General features: G+C 41.8%; 1 protein-coding gene across 2 annotated transcripts in view; it reads left to right on the top strand.

Annotated features, from left to right (window-relative positions):
• LOC127570774 (leucine-rich repeat-containing protein 3B-like) overlaps window positions 1-7,877 on the top strand; it is a 40,550-nt gene extending 32,673 nt beyond the window's left edge. For both annotated transcript variants that reach the window (XM_052016594.1, XM_052016595.1), the window contains exon 2: window positions 4,540-7,877. In XM_052016594.1, the coding sequence (XP_051872554.1) occupies window positions 4,691-5,470 (780 nt within the window). In that variant the 5' untranslated portion in view covers window positions 4,540-4,690 and the 3' untranslated portion in view covers window positions 5,471-7,877. The remainder of the gene's footprint in view (window positions 1-4,539) is intronic.
• Window positions 7,878-16,200: the final 8,323 nt, after the last annotated feature.

The raw sequence follows: 16,200 nt of genomic DNA, 5'->3' as shown, positions 1-16,200 counted from the left end.
GCACCACCCTTTGTGTAAAAAAATTGCCTCTCAAGATCTTATTAAATCTCTCCCCTCTCACCTTAAACCTATGCCCTCTAGTTCATGAGTCCCCAACCCTGGGAAAAAGACTGTGTGCATTTACCCCATCTATGCCCCTCATGATTTTATACACCTCTATAAGATCATCTCTTAGTCTCCTGTGCTCTAAGGAATAAAGTCCTAGTCTGTCCATATAACTCCCTATAACTCAGTCCCTCAAGTCCTGGCAACATCCTTGGCAAATCCTTGCCGCACTCTCTCCGGTTTAATAACATCTTTCCTCTAGCACGGCGACAAAAACTGAAACAATACTCCAAGTGCAGCCTCACCAGCGTCCTGTACAACTGCATCATGACCTCCCAACTTTTATATTCAATGCCCTGAATTATGAAGGCCAGCTTGCCAAAAGCTTTCTTCATCACCCTGTCTACCTGTGACTCCACTTCCGGGGAACCACGTACTTGTACTCCAAGGTCCTCTGTTGTACAACACTCCCCAGGGCCCTGCCGTTCACTGTGAAAATCCTACCTGGATTTGACTTTCCAAATTGCAACACCTCGCACTTATCTGAATGAAACTCCATTTGCCATTCCTCAGCCCACTTACTTAGCTGATCAAGATCCCCCTGTAATTTTTGATAATCTTTTTCATTGTCCACTGTACCACCCATTTTAGTGTCATCTGCAAACTCACTAACCATGCCCTGTACATTCTTATCTAAATCATTGATCAGACCCCACTTGGTATATTGTGCTCAGTTCTGGTCGCCTCACTACAGGAAAGGTGTGGAAGCCATAGAGAGGGTACAGAGGAGATTTACAAGGATGCTTCCTGGAATGCGGAGCATGCCTTATGAAAGCAGGCTGAGGGAACTTGGCCTTTTCTCCTTGGAGAGACGGAGGATGAGGGGGGACCTGATAGAGGTGTATAAGATGATGAGAGGTATTGATAGGGTAGATAGAGGCTTTTCCCCAGGGCTGAAATGGTGGCCACAAGAGGACATAGGTTTAAGGTGCTGGGGAGTAGGTATAGAGGAGATGTCAGGGGTAAGTTTTTTACTCAGAGAGTGGTGAGTGCGTGGAGTGGGCTGCCGGAAACGGTGGTGGAGGCGGATATGATAGGGTCTTTCAAGAGACTGTTAGATAGGTACATGGAGCTGAATAAAATAGAGGACTATGAGTAAGCCTAGTAATTTCTGGGGTAGGGACATATTCAGCACAGCTTTGTGGGCCGAACGGCCTGAATTGTGCTGTAGTTTTTCTATGTTTCTATGTAGATGACAAACAATGGGCCCAGCACCAACTCCTGAGGCACAGCACTAGTCACGGGCATTTACGATGCAAAACATCTCAATAAAATGATTAGGGAATGTCTGTTTACTCTGGGGACCAGTGATGAGGGTCATTGTAAAAATGTTATTAAGAGCTTGTAAAGAAATATTACCCAGAAACTTACACAGTTTTTTTGTTAAATGCACTTTATACTAGTGGCACTGTGTTCTAATATACCTCAAATTTATTTCTTTGAAAATAGTGGAAGTACTTTCTTAGGAAAAGTACAAAGTGTGAGAGGGGTTCAGTTTCTTTGCACAGCAGACTGTTGGAGTGTCGGATGGTTTACCACAGAGTGTTTGTTACTGCATCAATTCTTCTTTTTAAGGGAAAACTAGGTAGATAAGGAAGGTCATTCAGGAAAGAGAAAGGCAGGGCATTAATTGTGTGTTGACACAGTCCGGTGGATTATTGTTGTGCAGAATATCTTGCCTCACTCCTGAGTGAAGGATGGCATTTTTGGCTAAAGTGAGTAGCTGAGGCAGAGAAACCATGGGAACTGAATTAATTTTGATTAGTTAAGGATTGCACAGACATAGCCATTTGGTGGACACATTGTAGAAATTCCTTCCTCTTTGCCAATTGCATTCTTTTTACATAAATGTATTTTTAGTAACAATTCACTATTATTTCAGCATTTTGCTCTAATCTTTTAAAGATATTGCTTTCTCTGTGTTTTCATTATTTGGCAATCCAAAGAAAATGGTATTATTGATCCTGAGCTTTAATATCCCTTTCTCATCATCTCGTATTGTGTGTTTATTTTAATGCTGTTATAAATTACTTTTTGAGTAACTCTTTCTCCTAAATGTTTTGTAATGTGAAATGTTCTGCTCTATACCTGACTTAGCCTAAGATGCATCTCGATTGTGTCAAATCCCCATAACAAGATGAGCCTCCAAGACAGACCACTTTATTCAGAATAATTCTGACTCTCAGAAACACGCAACCCCAAGTCTGCCTCTGTTTTGATCATCTAACTTTGTCAGCTCCCCAATCCTGATGTGCTTTATTTGTAGTTTTTCTCTTGGTTTACTCACAGCCCTTATCCCTTCTTTGTCTGCCTTTTTTTCCTTAGAAGTATAGATTTGAATTACTGGGGTACTGTGTCTTTTAGGAATGAATGTTCACTGCAGAGTGTGGCCTCGTAGTTCTGTTTATTTTTGCATGTCTGGTCTTACTTGGTTTAAGTTAGACACAATCTGGAATCTGGAGCAACACACCCAAAGTGCTGGAGGAACTCAGGTCAGGCAGCATCTATGGAAGGAAATAAACAGTCGACATTTCAGGTCGAGACCCTTCGTCAGAAACGTAGACCCGTCCGATTTCTTCTCTTGAAGTTCACTGTCAGAAATCTGAAGGACTAAGAACCCATTCTGTTAACATACAACAACCTGCACTTTTCATGAGAAGACATTACCACAATCATGTCGTTAGTCGGGCTTTCATTAGTTGGGGGATTGAGTTCAAAAGCCGTGAGGTAATGTTGCAGCTCTATAGAACTCTGGTTAGACCACACTTGGAGTCTTGTGTTCAGTTCTGGTCGCCTCATTATAGGAAAGATGTGGAAGATTTAGAGAGGGTGCAGAAGAGATTTACCAGGATGCTGCCTGGATTGGAGAGCATGTCTTATGAGGATAGGTTGAGCAAGCTCGGGCTTTTCTCTTTGGAGAGAAGTAGGATGAGAGGTGACTTGATAGAGGTGTACAAGATGATAAGAGGCATAGATCAAGTGGACAGTCAGAGACTTTTTCCCAGGGTGAAAATGGCTAAAACAAGGGCGCATAATTTTAAGGTCATTGGAGGAAGGTATAAGGGGTATGTCAAAGGTAAGTTTTTTACACAGAGAGTGGTGGGTGCGTGGAACGCACTGCCAGCAGGGGTTGTGAGGGCAGATACATTAGGGACATTTAAGAGACTCTTAGATAGACGCATGAATGACAGAGAAATGGAGGGCTCTGTGGGAGGGAAGGGTTAGATAGATATAAGAGTAGGATAAAATGTCGGCACAACATTGTGGGCCGAAGGGCCTGTACTGTGCTGTAATGTTCTATGTTCTATGTTCAAAGGTATGGTTGAGAGGAAAGGTTTAAATAAGCTTTCAAAGTTGGTGAGAAGTGGAACAGGACAAAGGAGTTGAGAAAGGGAATTGGTGAGCAGGGGCTTATTGCTTGTATTCTGACCTGTGAATGACAAAGGTGATGCATTTTGGAAAATCAAACCAGCATAGGACTTACACTATGAATGGTCGGGCACTAGGGAGTGAAATGGGACAGACGGACCTAGGAGTAGAAGTGTATAGTCCGTTGAAAGCAGCTTCACAGGTAGACAGGGTGGTGAAAAAGGTGTTTAGCACGCTGGCCTTCATCAGTCAGGGCATTGTACAGGAGTTGGGACATTATGTTGCAGTCGTATAAGTCGTTGGTGAGGCCGTACTTGGAGCACTGTGTAGAGTTTTGGTCACCCTGTTTTAGGAAGGATGTGGTTAAACTGGAAAGAGCGCAGAAAAGATTTACGAGGATGTTGCCAGGACTAGAGGCCCTGAATTATAGGGAGAGGTTGGCCAGGCTGGGTCTTTATTCCTTGGAACGTAGGAGACTGAAGGCCGACCTTATAGAGGCGTTTAAAATTCTGAGAGGCCTAGATAAGGTGGACGGTAACAGTCTTTTCCCCAGGGTAGGGGAGTCCAAAACTAGGGGACATAGATTTATGGTGAGAGGGAAAAAATTTAAAAGGGACCTGAGGGGCAACATTTTCACACAGAGGGTGGTGAGTATATGGAACGAGCTGCCACAGGAGGTGAGTGAGGCAGGTATAATGATATCATTTAAGAAGCACTTGGATAGGTACATGGAGGGGCGGGGCTTGGAGGGATATGGGCCGAACGCAGGAAATTGGGACTAGCTGTGTGGGCACCGTGGTTGGCATGGACTGGTTGGGCTGAAGGGCCTGTATCCGTGCTGTATTGCTCTATGACTCTAAAGAAGAGGGATGGGTAGAGATGGGACGGGTACAAGACCAGGCAGTGGAACGGACTCTCAAAAGTGAAGGGAGAAATTAAATTATCTCTTGGAAAATCTTGCAAACAATGACATGGATTTTGAGATGATCATAGCCTGTATGTTATATAAACTGTCCATTTAAATTTTGCTGCATTATTTATAAAGTACATGCATTTCTCTTTCAGATATAATACTTCTGACGTCATGTAAGTGGACAGCGTTTGACCTGACCAACATGATTAAATTGCTTTCTGAAGAAGGAAGAATTATTACTGCACACTATACATACATTGTTGGATGAATTAATTGGCCATGTGATTATGCAGACATCCCAGTATGAAGCTGATGGACCTATTCCTAGCTCGCTCTCTCTCTACGTATTTCCTGCTGCAAAGTTTTGTACTCCTGATATTGTGCTTTCACTCCAACAGCATGTGTCCCAAAGGTTGTCTGTGCTCTCACATCACCAGCTTAAATGTAAGCTGCAGCAATGCAAATCTTAAAGAGATTCCGAAGGACCTTCCTCCAGACACTGCCTTACTTTACTTGGACTCTAATCAAATAAGGTCTGTTCCCAATGAGATCTTCAAAGACCTGCACCAGCTCAAAGTACTTAATTTGTCCAAGAATGTTATTGAATCCATAGAGGAGCAGGCATTCAAGGGGGTCACTGATACCTTGCAGACTCTTGATCTTTCAAACAACAAAATTAAAAGCGTGCACAAAGACACCTTCAGCAAGCTCAAAGGCAGAGCCCAGATTTCTGACAATCCATGGCATTGTGACTGCACCCTTCAGCAGGTTCTGCATGACATGCCCTCCAAACACGAGACAGCCAGCAACATTATCTGTGAGACCGCAGTTCTGGAGCAACACACCGGCAAATCCTTCCTCAGCGCTGCAAATGAAGCTGACCTCTGTAATCTGTCTAAAAAGACAACTGATGTGGCAATGCTGGTCACTATGTTTGGCTGGTTCACCATGGTAATTTCATACGTGGTGTACTATGTACGTCAGAACCAAGAGGATGCAAGAAGACATCTTGAATATTTAAAGTCACTCCCAAGCAAGCAAAAGAAGCCAGAGGAATCAGATGACATTAGTACTGTACTATAACGAGGTGTGATATGCTTTCATAAAAGGGTTTTGAAATGGAGCTTATTCTGCGGATATTTAAATTATCCCCACTCAGCAGGAAAGTAGACAACAGGTCTAACTGCAGTGATATTGGAGGCAGCGATTAAAAAAAAATCCATGATATATAGTAACGATCGAGAATGAAGAATTCTGTTTTTTCATCTCTACAAACACTTTAACCAGTAGCAATTATGGCTAAGGATTCCCCAGGTACGAAGCAATTGAGGGTTTTAGAAGATTAAAAGATCCAGTTTGCTTATATGAATGGTATTCATGTCTCACAACGCATTCCTTAGCCTCCTGTTATTAAACAGGAGTGAATTGAACCCCCCCCCCCCCCCCATTACTATAGTGAAAGGAAAGGCAATAAGCATCCAGCTGCTAACAGTATCAGCAGTTCTATCTGGACAATAATTGCTTCATGTTGGAAGCATGTGAAAGGTGATGTTTAGAATTCCTTGATTCATCATTGTGCTCATAGTCTATCTGAAGATGGGTTTATCATTTGAAAGATAACATTGTAAGAGTGTTTGGAAGTGTCCCTGACTGGGGTAGAAAACATTTCCTTGTCTCTCTGCTCACACTTGCATGTTTCAGGTTCTGCAGGTTGACATGTGGAACAGTTTATATCCGCTCTGAGCTGGCAGAGGAGCAGGAAGTAGCAGAGTGGCGCACTTAGTGAACCTACCTTGGACTCACCGCAGAGTGTCTGCATCTTCTGGTAGCCCAGCCTGTCAGGAGGAGGTGCAGAACCTGACCACTGCGCCCCCTCCGGTTACAGCCGGACAACTCGCTGGTATCAGCTGACGGTGCAGTGTGACCAACTACAGACCGGGTGGGCAAGGGTTACATGGAGCTGAGAAAATAAAGATCAAAGAAAGGGAAAGGTCGTTGAGGAGAAGTCTAGGAAAACTATTCTTGGGAAACATTTCTACCAGGCTGCTCAGTAAAAACAAACAGCAGGGAAGGGCAGGAATAGATCGGGAACTTCACTTGCAGGATATCTATAACAAACTGAACTGTATAGGTCAGGAGGCACAGCTAACAAAGGTGAGGGTCCTAACCTTTGCATAGTTGGCATTCTAAAAATGGCACGAGAATTGAAATAACCTTTTGATCACTGTTTATAGTCACAATAGGAATAATTTCTGACTGTGTCAGGCTTCTGTGTTAATTCATATAAAGGACAAAATTGCTCCTAAAATGTTTGCTTCATCCAGAACGAACTTTGAATGTGATAGCCAAGATCCATAAAGGAATGTAAAATATCTATCAAAATAGATATAGAACATTTTTGGATTAATTATACCCAGTCTTAATTGGTATGTGTCAACAGGCTGCCCTACCCTGTGAGAATATAAACTCTCAGCTGGTACGAACAAATAGCATAGTCAGTATCATAATTCATTTGTACCTGTGCCTGCCAGTCTCGATGAGAGGCGGGCAGTTAAATTCATCCCTGATGTATGGCGGTCTCATTGGCAAGATAAGGGTGAGTCGACTGCAGTGACAAAGGGAGCTGGGATTCTCAGTGACTGGCCTTCTGCAGCTCATTTGACCTTTGATGAAAAGTGAACATCAGTTCCATTCTCCAGCAATATGTTTGTTGGGGTTCCTCATCCTGAATTTGGAGCAGGAATATAATATTCATCCCCTTAAACCTGTCTGTCATTTCATTACAGGAGAACTGATCTGTACCTCAAAAATTACATGTCTGCTCCCACTTTACATCCTTTCTTAACAGACATCTACCTATCTCAATATAGAAAACTTTTATTGATGTAGTATCAACAGGTTTTCAAGAATAATTCCAATTTCAAGTACCCTTAATGTGAAATAACTCCCAAATGGTCTTGTTTGAATTTTAAGATGATTCCCTGATGCACTCTGAATAGATGGTTTTCTCAACAATGGGTGAGGAGAGGTTTAAGTTTGACTGACAACTCCCATGCCAATTTACTCTGCCAGGATTCATTTTCACAGTCAAAATAGACACTTAGACAGAGAAACATTCAACACATGAAGCTGCAGCCTATGAGTGGTCAACAATTGGAAGGAAAAAGAAAATGCTGTTTCAGCAAATGACTGCATAAAGGACAATTTTAACAAAGGAGCATGGTGCTCATTTTACTTTGAGATGTGAATGGGGGCTGCTGAGCTGAGATGAAACAGCACCAACTGATAGCTCTCCTTACCCAGCAACTCAGACCATTTTGGGTCTTAAGATCAAGCACAATCTAGCATTGAATGATCCTGATCTCCTTTTAAGTGCCTGAAATCTGTTTTGCCCATTTATGATTAAATCTTGGATCATTTCTGTAAGAAAATACATTTTGTTATCTTCCATCTGATGTCTGTAGCAAATGCATTTGTATATATGGTATCAATATTTTGTCCAACTAGCATACTTGTCACATTTGTATTCAGTCTTAGAATAAAATTATCTCTTGCTGTTTTCTCTTTTTCTTTTTTCTCTTTATTATTAGTTATTCCTCTTTTATAATGTTTAAAATGAATCGTGGATTTTTTGAGATCAGTTGGAATGATAACACTGATATCAGGAATAGCATTTTTATTTAAATTCCTGACTTTTTTCTTACACAAAGCCATACCCTGGTAGAATTATCTAATCAGAGACCATCTAATCTTGGACAGTCCTGTAGATAGTCTTGTAATAGGGTACAGTAGTTATCAGGTGAATAGTCCAGAGGCCAGATCTACAGATCCAGAGACATGAGTTCAAATCCCACCAAGGCAGTGAGAAATTTATATTCAGTTTGCGAATTAAATAAATATGTTAGAATCAACGATAGTCAGAGTGCCATTAGTATAAAGTTATAAGCAGTCAATCTCAGTTAGTATTTCTTATGTAGCAGCTACATAGCAATCTGGTTGCCTCTGTTAGATCTGGAGATGGTGTTGTCCAGAAGCTTCTTCGGAAGTCAAGAACAAGGCACAAATCTTATGATTACAGTGTTTTATTAGATGTTCATCAGAGTACAGGTCAGGCAGTGTCAGCTTGTAATAGCAAGTAAGGCAAGTAAAACAGTAACAAAGGAACTTGGCCTCATGCTCTTCCTTTGTACTGCAAACTGGTCTAACTGGTGTAGATAAGGGAATCTTTGGATGACAGCATGTGAAAAGGTCTGAGTTATGCCTCAGTTTTGCAGACAAAGGAACTACAGAAGTGTAGGGCCAAATATACTACAAGTTACTAAAAGTTTACAGACAAACAGGTGATTATACAAACATATAAGTAAGTGTAAAGAAAGCTAACACTACAAAAAAGGAAGAAATACAACAAGGAGACACAAGAGATTTTGCAGATGCTGGAATCTGGAGCAACACACACAAAATGCTGGAGGAACTCAACAGGTCAGGCAGCATCTATGGAGGGAAATAAACAGTCGACATCTTGGGTCGAGACCCTTCATCAGGAACTTAATCCAACACCTCTTAACTACTAAATGAACTGAATGTGTGTTTTGGAGGTTGGAGGGGAAGCACAGTGTGGTACTATCTTCCCTTTGCTAGCGCAGTTAATGATGGCCTTGTTAGTAAGTCTGCATTGCAAGAATGAATCAAGATTAAAAATACAGAACTGCACCAGTAAACAGTGCTAATGTATTTAAGGGGCTGCTAAAAAAGTACATGAAGGAGAAAGGGACAGGAGTGTGTGCTGCTGGGGTTAAAGGGTTAAGCGGAGACTTCTGTGGAAGTATAAACACTGCATAAATGAGCTGGGCTAAATGTGCTGTGAATTATTTTGGGCTGGAAATTCTATTGCATGGCACAAACTTTGAAATGGAAAACTGATTATGAGGCGTGATCATCAGTAACACATGTACGATTCCCCCATGCGTGTAATGTGCTTATTGATGGTCCAATGGGTGTACCCCAGTATGTCAATCAGCATTCAACACGTATGACATTACTGCTACTTCAGTAGAGCGCACATACGCACTGAAAAATCCCCGTTGTGCTCAGACGCAGGAGTAGGCCTGAATGGGAAGCACTGTGTTAATGGCAGGGATGCCAGATGTTCCATCTGTATCTCAGCAGAATGTTGGCTGCCCCATGTGATGGTGGTGCAGAATGCCAATTCACTCATTCTGACCACAAAGAGGTGTGGGGACTCGGCCAGCGATCCCAGGTCGTCCTCAACACCTAAAAACCAGTAGCCAGTGATGTAATTCTGCAAGTTAACCACCCTACCCCATGTGGTGACCAGAGTACTGTGGAGAATAGCTGGCTGAGGCTTCAACGTGGGAGGTAGAGAGGAGGACAATAAACTCCCAAGTCAGGCCCAGTTCTCAGCACCCCAACACCTCCCATTCCCCAGTCACCCTCTTCACCCACTCAAATTACTTTGGGTAATGTGGATACGGATCTGTCACTGTGAAGACTGGGATACTATATGATTGTACACTGTATAACAGGGTAGAGAACCAGTGGATACAGGACTGTCAGAATCAGAATCAGGTTTATTATCACTGACATATGTCATGCAATATGTTGTTTTGTGGCAGCAGTACGGTGCAAGGCATCAAAATTACTATAAGTGACAAAACTAAATAAATAGTGCAAAAGAGGAATAACGAGGTAGTGTTCATGGACCGTTCAGAAATCTGATGGCGGAGGGGAAGAACCTGTTCCTGAAACGTTGAGTGTGGGTCTTCAGGCTCCTGTACCTCCTCCCCGATGGTAGTAACGAGAAGAGGCATGTCCCGGGTGGTGAGGGTCCTTTAGTGATGGATGCTGCTGCCTTGAGGCAATTTATAACACTGGGATACTACAGGTACTGGCTTGTTACTATAAAACTGGGGTTACAGTACTAGTGAGTACAGATTTCTCACAGTTTAACAGGGTACAGATCTGCTGGATACAGGTGTTTCACTATTTAACACTGGGTTACTTTGCTGCTGGGTGTGTACAGGTCTGTCGCTGTATAACACTGGGATCTGCACTGCTGTGTGCTGCTCTGTCACTGTATAGCACTGAGGCAGTTAGCTAGTGGGTCCAAGTCTTTCACTGAACTACAATTACAAAGAACTGTTGCCAGCATGATGGGCTGTAACGTTCTTTGAATTATCACCCCTGTCCCAACCTCCCTCCCAGACAGGCATACACACACGGATATGAGGGGCTTCTGGACAAAATTACACTGTTAAGTGCAGTGGATATCAGGAAGGGAATGTGTCCAGCTTTCTGATTAAGGGGAACAGCAATTATTTGCACTGTGACCCGTGTGAACAGCTCGCTTTTTTTAAAGAAAGAGTACATATTTTTTCTGGATTACCTGGCTTGTTGCATTTAGAATTTACCTCGAATAGCATACTCACTGAGGCCAATGGTGCCTTCAAAAAAATGCCAGATTTTGGGAACAAGGGGCACTGACAGATCTCATATTTTCATTTCCTTCCTACGCTTACTTAAGATTATCTCATCCAACGACCATATGAGATAGTTTAACCCATTGCTGTTCCCTGTTAGAGAATGAGGTTTGCAGTGGTCCTCCCCTGGATATGCCCAGGACACAACCTGTCCCATATTGCTGGAATACAAAATTGGCAACCTTAGCTACAGCATCATCCTCATCTGAGTCATGGGATAAGATCTGTGAGTAAACCCTGGTTATGGATGGTAAATGAAAAACACTATGATGCTGGAGGAACTCAGCAGGCCAGGCAGCATCCATGGAGAAAAGCAGGCGGTCAACATTTCAGGTCAGGACCTTTATGGATGGTAAGGTCACTTGAGCAGGTTAAGTGCTTGCTTTGCTCTGGGGATTTATTGATGAGGATTTGCAAAAATAATCCTGAACAGACCTGTCGCTTGGAAGTTATGTTGTTCTTTAATTTTACTTCAACTAAAGTTTGGTTTGTCTCTGTGATAGATCTCAACTACTCGTAATGACTTAAAGAGGAATTGACACATAGTCGTAGCAGGGGAAAGTGATTATTTAAAGCAATGCTCACCTTATTTCTGTCGTGGAGCCAGCTGTATTGTTTCAAAGTGACTCAGAAACCTGACTGTGTGCAGGATAGAAAGTATATAACATTGGCAAGAGAGGAGTAGAGAAAACTAATTCCAACGGGGCCTTCTCTTGACAAAATGCTTGGAGCATGCCTCATCATAATAAACATCCTGTTTCATTAAAGGGACAAACACAAGGAGTCACTGCAACACTTCCAGTCCATGAAGGAACTGATGAACGTTGGTCTAAGCACTGTCTAATCCACTCTGTCATCTCCATAACCCTAGCCCCAAAACATCAGCATCAACAGAAATGTTGCTGCATGAAGGTTTAGTCAAAGCTCTCAAGTACCCTAGAGGAACAAAGGACTACAGATGCTGGAATCTGGATGAAAAACACGATGATGCTGGAGGAACTCAGCAGGCCTGTTGAGATCCTCCACCATCATCGTGTTTTTCATCTCAAGTACCCTACCCTACAGCTCAAGGCCATGCATTTGGAGCACACAGGGGCCCTGCATAAACAGTGGAAGGAGTGCACCATCTCACAGACTCCCCCTTCCCACCCACCCTATCAGTCACCTCCTGCCCCATCTGCAGAAGAGCCTGCAGTTCCCACATTGGCCTCATTAACTGCCTCAGAAACCATAAAACCAACTTGATCCAAAGGAATTGCCAAAGAAGAACACAGAACAGTATAGCACAACAAGATGGAACAACGCCACAAAAATCTGCCATCTGTAGTCATAGCGGAAAAAAAAATTGTATGACAGGCTTCTCTTTGGAATTGCAGACGTAAAGTTGTGGAAAGATTGCTCACTGACTAACCTGACCTTGGAGAAAACGGAGAAGATTTGTCATGCAGCAGGAAGAGTGGTGGCTCAGCTTAAAGCCGTCAGAATGTGAGTGCAGCACATAAACCCCAAAAGAAATCCCAAGGCATGGAGGACAAAAGCTTCAGGATAAGGCTAAACAATCCCAACAAACAGGAGAGAGATGGAACTACAGGAAGAAATATTAGTCCTGCAAGAAGGAATTGTGTCCTTTTGGTAAAACACGTAACTAAGTGTGGAAAGAGAAATGATTTTACAAAGAAATGCCACATAAAAGAATCATCAAAACAGCCAACCAGAGCAGGAACCAGGAACAACAGAATTTGATATCAATGAGTCAACCCTTTTGCTTTAGATACTGAGGACTTTGTTACATTTAAATTAGAGTTAGATGTATACCTGAGGTATCAATTAGAGCCTAATGTAATGAACTTATACTGAAAAGCAAGCAAAGATTTTAAGCTTGCAAATGTGGAATCACTTAAATCTGAAGGTACAGTTTATGGTGAGCCAATCTTCCTGCTACAAGACAAGAACAGCTGTTGGTTCAACTTGGCGACTCTAAATATAAGTTGGACTATGAGCTTGTCAATTGATTACAAGACACCCAGCAGCACTAAGGCCAGCTTGAACATTGGCATTTTCATGTCCAATGAAAACCATGCAATTAGTAGAACACTGTCCACTGAAGTAATGATTATATGATAAATGACAATGAATGACTAATCAAGAGATGTTTAATATGGAAACATTTCTAGGTATTTAGAAATAGAATTGGAGCTGAGTAATGAAACAGGCCTGATAAAACAATAGATCCAGACCAACGTGATCATCACCAGGTGCCAGTGGCTTTAAGGGATGACTGAAAGAATCCTTGGACATCTGGTCTGACAGTAGATTATTGCTCTAGTAACAAAACTGACCACTTAGATCAGTTTAGTGGTAGCCATGTATAAGAGGGATGGATCAACACATACTGTATACCTCTATGTCCTAAGGACCTGAATAATGCAATTTGGAGAATCAATTATACATTGTCAATAATAGAAGATTTTATCTACTCACCCATGTGGGTCTAAAGGTTTCGTAGTTCTTGATGTTTCAACTGGGTTTCAGCACCTGAGCTCAGGTGAAAGTTTCATATTCAATCATTGGGTGAATGTTCATGACACTCATTCACTTGGGATGTCAAAAAGTAAAAACAAAATTATTATTTCTTAAAAACTTAAATTACTTAAAAGGAATTAAAACATTTAAATCAACTTTGTTAATTAAAGACTCCACTTTCCTTCAGCAGCCAGCTTCTCCTATTCACTTCAAAGGCGCCTGTATTTGTGCCTGCTTTAACTTGCCTTCATTGACTTAGGCACTGGGACATCCATGGAGTCAGAAGATTCAGCCCATTATTCAGCAGTCACAATCAAATTTAAGAAACAATTAGAAACCACAATGACATCGCAAGAGGCTGCAGAGGGTTGTAGACTCAGTCAGCTTCATCATGGACACAACCCTCCCCACCATCGAGGACATCTTCAAGAGGCAGTGCCTCAAGAAGGCGGCATCCATCATTAAAGACTCTCACCACCCAGGACATGCCCTCTTCTTGTTACTACCATTGGGGAGGAGGTACAGGAGCCTGAAGACCCACACTCAATGATTCAGAAACAGCTTCTTCCCCTCCGCCATCAGATTTCTGAACCATCCATGAACCCATGAACACTACCTCGTTATTCCTCTTCTGCACTATTTATTTTTGTAATTTATAGTAATTTTATGTATTTGCACTGTACTGCTGCCACAAAACAACAAATTTTATGTCTTATAAGACAATGATAATGCACCTGATTCTGATTCTGGGAGTAAAGTAGGGTCATTCTAGATGGACCATGTTAGATAGGCCAAATGCTTGCCTTTCGCATGGTGTCGTGTGACCTGTGACTGGTTCTGAATTAATCATGTTGGGTTGTCAAAAGAAAAATCCAAAGGCAAGGTAGCCCAGGATGATTTAAACCTGCACCCCTGGGGCTGAAGAGACATTCACTTACAGCTCAGGGGAAGACTACTCCAGGGGAGAAATAAGCCAAAGCTGCAAACTTTGAACTTCAATCAAATCATTTTGTTTCTCTTTAATAGGATCAATATATTATGTTTAATTAGATTGGGAATAACAATTCAGCATTTTAATGATTGCTATTCAACAGATTTCTTACTTAAGAATAACACATTGATGAACAGTAAAATAATTGTCATTGTAGTTGAAGAGCTTTGGAGGGCTTGTTAAAAAAGATAGCAACTAAACCAGTGTAATTGCACCTACTTTATGTTTTTACAGGAAGAAACATTTATTTCCAAAAATAAAACAATATTAGCATAAGACTAAAAATGGCCTGAAAACAAAGGCTTATGATGCTTAAACTCTACTTTTAGAGTAAAATAAAACTGAGAGTAGGTTGAATTTTGAACGTGTCATTTGCAAAAAAAAAATCAGTAAATGTATTTTGTTGCATGTACATCTGTTAGAGGCTATTTAACTTTTGAATATAATTACACATTATTATGTATATATAGCCAGGTGCTGTGCGTGGTTATTGTTCTTAGTGTTGACTGTATCCTGAGGGCCAGCCTACTTTTATTCATATTATCACATTACCAAAATAAGAGGAAAGGTTTAAAGTTGGAAATTTATATTTGAGGTAGTAATTATGGGGTAATCTTCATTCATATGCTAATAGTTTCACCTCTCAGCTGTCACTCTCAGTTATATCCAAAAGTGAAATACTACAGATGTTGAAAATCTGAAATAAAACAGCAAATGTTAGACATACATCTTACCTTACCCTCACTAGAGCTAAAAGAAACAGAGCTAATGTTTCAGGTTGATAACTTTTCCTTAAGACTACAACAAACAGAGATATTAAAAACAAGTTTTAAATTGTGGAGAAAGTGGGGAGGTCGAAGAACAAAAGAAGAGATTAGCCTTTGTTCTCTCCCTGGGATTATGTGCAAGGTACTTGGTGAATGCGTTTAGAACAACCTCCCACTCAGTGTCAGCAAGAGCAAGGAATTGATTGTGGACATCAGGAAGGGGAAGTCAGGAGAACACACACCAGTCCTCATTGAGGGGTCAGTGGTGGAAAGGGTGAGCAGCTTCAAGGCATCAACATCTCGGAGGATCTATCCTGGGCCCAACACATTGATGCAATCACGAAGAAGGCACGCCAGTGGCTCTACTTGGTTAGGAGTTTGAGAAGATTTGGTATGTCACCGAAGACTCTTGCAAATTTCTACAGATGTACGGTGGAGAGCATTCTGACTGGTCGCATCACCGCCTGGTATGGAGGCTCCAATGCACAGGATGGCAAGAGGCTGCAGAGGGTTGTAGACTCAGCCAGCTCCATCATGGACACCACACTTCCCACCACTGAGGAGATCTTCAAGAGGCGGTGCCTTCAAGAAGGTGGCATCCATCACTAAGGACCCTCACCATCTGGGACATGCCCTCTTCTCATTACTACCATCAGAGAGGAGGTACAGGAGCCTGAAGTCCCACACACAATGATTTAGGAACAGCTTCTTCCCCTCCGCCATCAGATTTCTGAACGGTCCGTGAACCCATGAACACGACCTCGTTATTCCTCTTTTTGCACTGTTTAATATACTGTAATTTATAGTAATTTTCATATATTTGCACTGTACTGCTGCCACAAAACAACACATTTCACGTCATAATAGACAGTGATAATAAACCTGATTCTGATTCTGATAGAAGGTAAGGAGATACCATAGGGATTGTGAACAGAACGGATGTGTCAAGAATTGCTGACAAAGCAAGATGGAGTCAAAAGGCAAGTAGATGCAAAGCGATAAAAGCAAAAAATTGGCGGTTGGTATCAGAGGTAA

The sequence above is a fragment of the Pristis pectinata genome, chromosome 5 (genome assembly GCF_009764475.1).
Source record: "Pristis pectinata isolate sPriPec2 chromosome 5, sPriPec2.1.pri, whole genome shotgun sequence".
Taxonomy (NCBI): Eukaryota; Metazoa; Chordata; class Chondrichthyes; order Rhinopristiformes; family Pristidae; genus Pristis; species Pristis pectinata.
Note: the sequence above shows the minus strand (reverse complement) of the source record. Positions and strands in the feature narration are given on the sequence as shown.